At 44.5% G+C, this 9,776-nt stretch overlaps 1 protein-coding gene across 1 annotated transcript; it reads right to left on the bottom strand.

Annotated features, from left to right (window-relative positions):
* Positions 1-369: 369 nt before the first annotated feature.
* On the bottom strand, positions 370-7,040 carry LOC125521896 (organelle RRM domain-containing protein 2, mitochondrial-like). The gene is made up of 4 exons (XM_048686957.1): positions 6,797-7,040; positions 2,269-2,337; positions 2,089-2,195; positions 370-862 (listed from the first exon to the last, which is right to left on the bottom strand). Exons 1-4 carry the CDS (start codon positions 6,954-6,956, stop codon positions 737-739), a joined length of 462 nt encoding a protein of 153 aa, XP_048542914.1. The 5' UTR covers positions 6,957-7,040; the 3' UTR covers positions 370-736.
* Positions 7,041-9,776: the final 2,736 nt, after the last annotated feature.

The raw sequence follows: 9,776 nt of genomic DNA, 5'->3' as shown, positions 1-9,776 counted from the left end.
ATGGACGGCACAGTCAATACCACTGACTCTGACAATGCACAGCTACGGAGAAGAGAACACCATGTCGGTAACCGGTATGCTCAGGTCATCAGTAACCGTAGGTAGATAGCAGTGGCGAGGAACAACGCCAAGGATCACAGGTGTACCGATGACAGTAACAACAGGTGACAGACGTGCATACAGTAAAAAGTACAGACCATACCAGGAAACACAAGGTTCATGGTACAGATGATAGTTCAGATAACATCATAAGCTGGCAAAACCCAAATCCAAATCAGGAACAGGCACGCGATACACAGACGCGTGCGCTGTACAGATCCACGTCGCTATCCGCGGAACGGATTAGATCATGGGGAATTCAGTCCGAGATTCGCTTGCAAAACGTGTTCTTATTCCGAGCTACGAGTCATTATCCAGTAGTACAAGAGCGGCACATGCCATCAGCAGCTGATAAGGCTTACGACAATTCAAATAAAAGGGACAAGAAGACATTATTAGCAATGGTCCGAAGCTGTTGCATGCTGACAGTAATACCTGCTTGGTCCATATAAGGTTCCACAAGTGCTTCTCCATGTGGAGGCCGTAAACGACCAGTCCAACACGACAAGAATATTGGATCAGGCAAGGGTGTTCACACCTGGGACAACACCATGGTAGCTATGATCTAAATGTAGACTGCGATGGCTGACTGATACGCTGTCAGACGCACAGCCAGGTAGAATGATTGTCCCTTCATCTACTGTGAGCCCCAGGAACCAGAAGGAGTGCCCCATGATTGTTGTGGCTGCAGAGTTGCCCCTCCCATCTGCGGCGGTGGTCTGGGTCTAGCATATTCGGCAAAAATAACCCATCCATCCAGAAACTGCACACAAATTAAGCTGCGTCAAAACTTAGAAGAAATCAAAATAACTCAAATATTATTAACACAAACATTGCTTTATGCAAGAGTCCAAGAGAGCAATGGATCCCCGCAAGACCTTCCAGACAATCAAACCACATTAATTATATATTTTTTCTTTGTGTCAATACACAATTATTTAAGCATGTCAACTAATTGCCTACAAGTAACAAAAGAAAAGGCTCAAGCAGTGTATGGGCAGTAACTTGTCAGGAAATATTTATCCAGAAGAGAACAAAGTAAGCCTCCATTAGTTAATAACTACTGTATTCTTCGTAAATACTCCCTCCCTCCCAAAATATAAGATCGTTTTTCAAGCTAACATAGCTTGAAAAACAATCTTATATTGTGGGATGGAGGGAGTCTAGTCAGTGGGAGCATAGTCCATGTTCAACCACTAAGAGAGTAAACGTACACCCACTAGATAAAAGCATAATAGTGCAATATGTGAGAACTGGGCAATAGCCCAGTGGTAGGGCCACACCGGTGCATCCCTTGTGACCAGGGTTCAAATCCGGTCAGTGTCAGGAGTGAATTTCTGGTATCTCGCCCACATGGCTCATCTCCAGTTGGACTAGTTTTTCTTAATGGCGCAATATGTGTTTTATTTTCTAAATGGTCTTTCCAGAATTATTGAAACCCCGCATAGAATGGAGGTATTATTCTTACTATGTAATTATGTATTGAACACTTTGTTTATAAAGCGTCCTACTTCAGACGCTTCAGCGATAAGGCGCCCTGGCAGCGCCATAGAAATATGCCCGCTTTAGGCGCTTAAGCGTCAAAGCAGGTGGTGCTCACTTTACCACCTTATAAACCATGATTGAACATAAGGCTGTCCACCAAAAAAAGAGGCAAACTGGCCTTTTTGATGAAACAGATGCATTAGAATCTTAATCCATGCATCTGAATGAACATATGCATAATACTCGTGTACACTTATGACTTATCACATATCTACAAATCACATACTTATATACTGAAAGAGAGAAGAAAATAATAAAACGAGTTAACGGCTAAAGCTGGCCCAGTGGCCAGCACCAAGCATTGCATGAATATTGAGACAGAGTCGATCAACGTGAGAAGAAAGCAAAATCACAGAACCACCAGACCAAGAAGGGAGCAAATATAGGCGTTAAGGAATTAAATGATCCACAGAAATAGAACAATAATATGATAAGAAACCTTACTTTTCCATCCATTCCTTCTATTCCTTTAGCTGCATCTTCAACCGAAACATACCTTACAAAGCCAAACCCCTTAGAAAAACCAGTGACACGATCTGTGACAACTCGAGCTGCAATTGGATACAGAAGTGAGAACATTCAAGTACAATGCCCTGTGAGGTAACTGAAATTTTAAACACATACCGTGTTCAACTTCCCCAAACTTTGCAAAAGCTTCTCTAAGTCCATCAGTTGTTGTACGCTTGCTTAGCCCTATAAATCATTATTATTAATATGAGAATTCAGATGTTGTGTATACCACAAGGCTAAGAGCTGATTAGACAAAATATGCACAACAAGTTGGATACAAATTTCAACTGGCTTTATCAAGGGTAATGATGAATTGAAGAGTCAAGTCACTATCAACTGTATTGGCCCTGAATGGTAGTTAGTAGGATGCCTATAGGCTTCGAAGGATGTTTGGCTGTTTGGCTGTATGACCAGTTTCGTGTAGGATCAAGCAAGAACTAAGATGGTCAAAAGTCTAAAGAAAAGATAATTGAAAATTTGGTCTTGTCGCGCAGCATATCAGCTTTGTGATTCAAAGAGATGGATGCTCTTGACATCGTAGTGCTGTGGTGATAGCATAGTCATAAATTTCAAAGCCCATTTGAACAGAAATTTAACAGTGTCATGCTACATTCTGGCATGCATTGACTTGACCAAAATGAGGTTGGATACTTGAAAAGTACATGACTATCTTTATAATCTATGTAAGTTCTGGTTCTCTAGACAAATCCAGATATATTCACCACATGTTCCGTAGTCATTCAGGAATCCACAAAATAGAGTTCATTTTTCAGTGATACACTCGATATCCTTGTATAATTCTTCCATAACATATTTTAAGCAGTTATGCTAATTCTCAGTTGCCTGAAATTTTTGTAGATTTTAGTCACCTAAAAATGCAGTACCAAAAGTGTGCAACTTTATACAATCAGACTTAATATGATGAAGGCATATAAAAAGTCAAATGGGATTCTCTGTTTCAAGCCATGCTCAAGATGGGTTACTCAGTTAGTTGGCTGGAGAGGATCAAGAGATTTGTCTCAACTGCGAAGTATGACGTTAAACTCAATGGGAGTAAGTCTGAAATGTTTTAAGCCATCTAGAGGACTCCAGCAGGGGGTTCCCATTTGCCCTACCTTTTCATATTATGTGCCAAAGGATTTTCTGCTCTCCTTTGGAAAGAGCAAGGGGAAACGCAGGCTGTGAGGAGTGAGTTTTGGACGTGGGGGACTGGCAGTGTTGAAGCCCTGAACGAGAGATACTTGTGACTACTTACGGTGGTCGGATACTCAAAAAATGACTGTTTTAAGCATATCTTAAGGGCTGGAAAGGTCAATGTCTCTCAAGGGCTGGAAAAGAAATCCTCATCAAGTCTGTGTTGCACGCGGTACCAGGGTGGTGTAGAAGCCATGAACAAGAGATACTTGTTACTACATACGGTGGTCAGATGCTAAAAAAACTGTTTTAAGCATATCCTAGACCATACTTGGGGGAAGTGCAGGGCTGGAAAAGAAATCCTCATCAAGTCTGTTGCAGGCGGTACCAGGTCACACAATGCACTGTTTCCGTTCTAATAAGCGCCTATGTTTGATGCTCCAGTCAATCACGGCAAATTTCTGGTGGGGCTCGGCTGGTGGAAGGAAGGCTCATTGGGTCAGTTGGGAGCACATGAGTTTCTCCCCTAAAAAAATCCAAAACGGAGGCAAAAGTTTTATCTCATCCATTAATTAAGCAGAAGAGAGTTGCCCGATTAATTTATGGAAAACCGTCACAACTTGCCCAGCCATGTGAACTACTCCCGGATTATGCATCCACAGGACCACATAGGCAGACCGACAAACACACCCGACCAGTGGCGGAGACAAGGGGGGGCAAGCAGGGGCCTGGCCCCCCCTAACGATCGAGCGATGCTGTGGTGATTAGCGATACAAAGGCACATATTTCCCACGTATATACATACTTGCCCCCCCCCCTATCTCAACGTTGATTCTGGAAAAAGGAAAAGGACCCATGTGAAGCCCACTAGCGGCCAGGTAGGGCGTTACGTTCTCCTGTGATGATTAACCTGTACGTGGATTTCACCCCAAAAAAAAGCCTGTACGTGGATTAGTACCCAAGAAATTAGTCGCCGCCGTTCCGTGCCCTCGCCCGCCCGGCCGCCTCTGCTCTCCCTGCCCTACTGCGATCTCGATCCTATTCGTATGGCGACGGCGCGACACTGCCTTCTTCACTTGTCAAATCTTCCGGCTGCAACCAACGGGAACTAGCCGAGGACCCAAGGTTTATCACACAATCTACTAATCTCAATTCTCATCTTGTATCATCAGATTTTTGTTGTCTACTTGCTTTGGTTGTGCGATTAGCGATGCTGTAATTCTATGAACAATTCCTATATTATATGTGTACTAGAAATTATCATGGCGTGGTCTGATGCAAATTACCTTGTATGAGTTATTTTTTGTGGTGCAATTTTGTCCTATGTCAAACTACAATATAGCTATATGAAATTGCAATTCAGCAGATATGAAGAGAAAAGCACCGCCATACACCGTTAAGATTAATTCATTCTTTAGGCTGGTTGCTTCAAGTTCTCAACCTAGTGAAATTTTTAATGAAGCTGATATGTTGGACATGGTAAATGTTGCAGAACAAGAACAAAATTGGCTTATCAGAGAGACCCCGGTAAACATTGCCAAATTTGAGAGCTGGCACTGGACAAGCAAGATGAAGATTGGCATTTCTATATATCCGAGGGACCATATCAGCCGAAAAGTGCCTCGAAACACTCTAAACAGTAATTTATCATTAAAGCGCCACCAAATGGGATATGACTTACTTTGGTGCTACATGATCAGATACATTGGAAAAATTGGCAGGTAATTTCTCTTCCAATGAAATTATTAAATTTTCTCATCTTATTGGCAATTGTAGAGGAAAATTTAAACTCGTACAATATTTTATAGGTGTGGGGCATTATTATAGTATGATGATAGATTTTTTTTCAGTCGAGACAAAAAAAATATGAACTTGACTTGGCCCCCCCTATACCAAAATCCTGGCTCCGCCCCTGCACCCAACACAGAGCCACAGCAACCCTTCAACACTTGGGTCACAATGTCATTAATGAAACCCCATCGGCCCACTTGAACTGGAGAAGAAAACAAAGATAAAAACAACTGACACATCTGAGCCCACGTTTGCAGTCTAGGAGTATCATGGAACCACCTGTGCCTCCCCATTATCGCCACCCTTCTTGCCTTTGCACTTGCTAGATTTCTTCTTGTGGTTGCCAGATTGAGGGTGAGCGCCATCCAATTATTGCGGCGGTGGTGCCTAACTGCTCTCGGTGGCTCGAAAGAAGACGAGGCAAGGCTCCTCCTAACAAGATGTTAGGAGCTGGTGCGTATGTGTAATGATGTAAGACATGGTGAGTCCTTGTGTTCATCAGTCACAGTGCGCCGCTGACGAAATTCACAAATTGGTAGAGGAATGGAGCTCAATCTGTAGCATGTCCGGGTGGCAAGCAGTAGGCGAGAACCCAAGCGCTGGAAAACTCCTCCCCAGACTGGGCTCAAAACCAATTCAAATGATGCACTATTCATGTCGAAGAAGATGGTCTCGTCCTTGCTGAGAAGCTGGAAGCCCATAAACTTCTGGTAGAGCTGGATAGCATGAATGCAGTGGCCAAGCTTAGGGCTGTAGAGAAGGATTTTTTTCACAGCTAGTTCTCTGTTGGTGGGACATAGGTGATGACAGACTGTCAGTTTGGCAGGATGCGAATACTGCTGCTCATCGTCTGACTAGTGTCATGAACTCTGGTGGTGTGTCCTGGCAATCTGTTGTCTGGCTAGTATTATGAACTCTTTGTTTTCTTTGTGCGTAATGATTGTAGTGTTGATGTTTAAATAACAGTTTTGCTAAAGCACATCTAGATGTGCTCTAAGTATTGCACATCTAAGTGCTATGTCGTTGATTTTACGCTAAGATTCGTGCAAGCATTTCTTTAGTCGTTTTCCTTTTCTTTCTAGCTTGAATAACTCACTTAGATGTGCAATAACTAGATTTTACGCTAAGGTTCGTGCAAGCCAGGCATTCCCCGCAGAAAAAAGATCAGCGAACTAATAGAACCAGATTAATAATGTCGTAAAATGTATAATCCACATCAAGGATTTGAATCGCCTACAGTTAAAGTGCCCTCCACATGTTTATGTAATAAATTTCAGTTTTGCTAAAGCACATCTAGATGTGCCATAAGTATTGCACATCTAGGTCCTATGTCATTGATCTTACACCGAGATTCATGTGCATATTTTCTTTTTCTTTTTTCTTTTCCTCTTTATGCTTGATTCACTCACTTAGATGTGCAATAACTAGGGCACATCTAGATGTGCCCTAGACCAATAAATTTACACTGAACAAGAAAGGAATCAGCATCATATCTCCTAGTTAGTTGCTGCACATCTAGCAAGAACGGATCTATAAGGCTAGGCAGAGACCTAATAAGCAACATCACATCATGGCATGATATCTGACCCTAATCGACTGGATACCATTTTCTCGCACTCAAAAGCGAGCTTTCGAGCAAAATCTCTGGCGGGGATCGAGGCCTAGGTGTGGTTACAGGAGCGAATGGAACAAGGAAAGAGTGGGGGAACAATCGTACCGGAGACGAAGAGGTTGGGGGAGGGGTCGGCCTTCGGGGGAGGCGTGGGCGGGCTCGGCGGCGCGAAGGCCGAGATGGAGAACATGCGCGTGTTCGGCGTCGCGAAGTCGGCGATGGAGAACATCCGTCGGAGCCCGGACCTTGCCGCCACCGCCGCCATAGCTGCCGCCGCCGGAGAATGGGGGAAAAGGCTTGCGTGCGTGAGGGGTCGGTGATTGATTTTCCTTCCTCTCTTTGTGTCAACCTGGGGTTTAAGAAGGTTATTAGGTCATGGACCGGGCCAGGTGAGACGGTGAGGGCATCTCAGTTTCTAAAAATTAGCCCATCCAAAGTCTCCTCAAATTTTAGGAGTTATCTTGTCTAAAAAAAAGGAGTTATCCTAAAACTTAACTCTATGATGTTTTTCATAAACATTCATTTCAAAGACAAATCTAAACTACTTGATTACATTATTTAACAAAAGGTTGCACATCATACATAACATAATTAGATGGGTTATCACTAGATATAGCATATCAAACAAATGTAAGCTATACTCGTCATCACCACAGTTGGCGCAGAATACGTCGAAGTCATCTGAGTCTAAGGAGATAGGGATCACCCACCACCACCATCGTAGGGGCCGGTAGGGGCCGGTCTCATCGTCATTGTTACTAGGCCGAGTCGACGGCATCTCCTCATCCTCGTCGGAGGGCTCAGCCAAGATTTGTCCCACATCACGCCATCCTCCTTGAACTCAAACCACACTTGGTTCTCGGCGATGAGCTGCAGATTCTTTGCGATGAGCTCCGCCATATAGGCCTTATCAATGTGCTCGGCCTCGAGCTAGTTCACGGCTATGCGGTTTTCTTTCTCGTCAGCACGGGAGACCATTTTAACTAGAGGTTACGTAGTCTTGGGCGCGACTGCTAGGGGAAAGTTAAGCTTCGCACGGCTGCCAAAATAGTGAATTGTTGTCACGTTGTTCGTGTGCGCTGACTGCTCTCTATGGTGGCGAATGTGCCAAGCCACCGCTTTTCCCGCATGTTTGGATTTTGAATCTCCGCCGCCCAAGTGCCCCATGGTCGTTGCCGCACGCTGCGACATTTTGACGGCGGTGGCGAGCGCTCGTGGTGGCTGCGTGTTGAAAATATACCCTAGAGACAATAATAAGTGTGTTATTATTTATTTTCAAATTTATAATTAATGTTTATATTCTATGTTGCCCAACAGCTAGAGGTCGGTTGCAGGAAGGCACTATTTGGGAAGCTTCATTGAGCTAGTTGTTGGGGAACGTAGTAATTTCAAAAAATTCCTACGCACACGCAAGATCATGGTGATGCATAGCAACGAGAGGGGAGAGTGTCGTCCACGTACCCTCGTAGACCGTTAAGCGGAAGCGTTATGACAACGTGGTTGATGTAGTCATACATCTTCATGATCGACCGATCCTCAGTACCGAACATACGGCACCTCCGCGTTCAGCACACGTTCAGCTCGGTGACGTCCCGCGAACTCACGATACAGTAGAGCTCGGGCAAGAGTTTCGTCAGCACGACGGCGTAGTGACGATGTTGATGAAGCTACCGTTGAAGGGCTTCGCCTAAGCACCGCTATAGTATGACTGAGGTGGATTATGGTGGAGGGGGGCACCGCACACGGCTGGGAGAGATCAATGATCAACTTGTGTGTCTAGAGGTGCCCCCTGCCCCTGTATATAAAGGAGCAAGGGGGGAGGCCGGCCGGCCTAGAGGGCGCGCCAGGAGGAGGAATCCTCCTCCTAGTAGGAGTAGGATTCCCCTCTTTCCTACTCCTACTAGGGGAAAGGAAGGGGGGAGGAGAAGGAAAGGGGGGCGCCCCCCCCTTCTAGTCCAATTCGGGCCAGAGGGGGAGGGGGCGCGCGGCCTGTCCTGGCCGGTCCCTCTCTCTCTCTCCACTAGGGCCCAATAAGGCCCATTAACCCCCGGGGGTTCCGGTAACCCCTCCGGCACTCCGGTAAAATCCCGATTTCACCCAGAACTCTTCCGATGTCCAAATATAGGCTTCTAATATATCAATCTTTATGTCTCGACCATTTCGAGACTCCTCGTCATGTCCATGATCATATCCGAAACTTCGAACTACCTTCGGTACATCAAAACATATAAACTCATAATACCGATCGTCACAGAACTTTAAGCGTGCGGACCCTACGGGTTCGAGAACTATGTAGACATGACCAAGACATGTTGTGACGCCCGGGTAATTAGGCTACAGTAATCCCCCGTTAATGATGCCACGTCACCGCAGTTATTGTTGATAATACCGCGTTAGTTCAAAAACCAATTCAAATTCAAAATTTAATAAAAGGCAAACATCAAAATTTTCAAACTTTAAAACTAAAATGTTCAGGATGTGCCAAATAATTAATAAGTAATTATTTTGGATAAACCACACTTTTATAAAATGTTTAAATACTCTAAAATATTTAAAACAGTAGTTAAAGCAATTAAATAAATGCTTTTTAAATTGTAAAAATAGTAAACTATTTTATTTTGAAGCCAAACTAATTGTGGCAGTATCCTAATTAATAATACTAATTTAGGGGGCTAAGTTCATAATTTACAAAACTAAAAATAAAAGGTATTTAAAAGAAAACATGAACTATTAAAAGAAAAATAGAAAAGGCAGAAAGACAAAGGAAAAGTAAAGGGCAAAGCCTAGTGTGCTACTGGGCCATAGGCAACTACAGTGCGGCCCAGCCCATCCCGTAGCGATCCCCTACCTCCTGTTCACAGGAGGGGGATCATGGCTCACATCCACGCCTCCATGGCGGATGATGGCGCCGTGTCAATCATCCGGCCAGCCCCCGAGTTGTATAAGACCGTCTCCATGCCCCTCGCCGAACCCTAGCGCAAATCCTCTCCCTTCCCCACGCCGCTTTCTTCCTCCCCCGCCATGGTAGTCTCTATCGTCACCATCGATCCGTCGCCCACGAAGCCACAGAGTGCTCCACGCCGTA

The sequence above is a fragment of the Triticum urartu genome, chromosome 7 (assembly GCF_003073215.2).
Source record: "Triticum urartu cultivar G1812 chromosome 7, Tu2.1, whole genome shotgun sequence".
Classification (NCBI taxonomy): domain Eukaryota; kingdom Viridiplantae; phylum Streptophyta; class Magnoliopsida; order Poales; family Poaceae; genus Triticum; species Triticum urartu.
This window is presented reverse-complemented; position numbering and strand designations above follow the sequence as displayed.

Excerpts from the sequence above, each read along its gene's own strand:
- LOC125521896 (XM_048686957.1), bottom strand. The coding sequence starts at position 6,956 with ATGGCGGCGGTGGCGGCAAGGTCCGGGCTCCGACGGATGTTCTCCATC. Across the intron at positions 2,338-6,796 it reads CCCCAACCTCTTCGTCTCCG|GGCTAAGCAAGCGTACAACA; the intron begins GTACGATTGTTC and ends AATGATTTATAG. Across the intron at positions 2,196-2,268 it reads GTTTGGGGAAGTTGAACACG|CTCGAGTTGTCACAGATCGT; the intron begins GTATGTGTTTAA and ends ATCCAATTGCAG.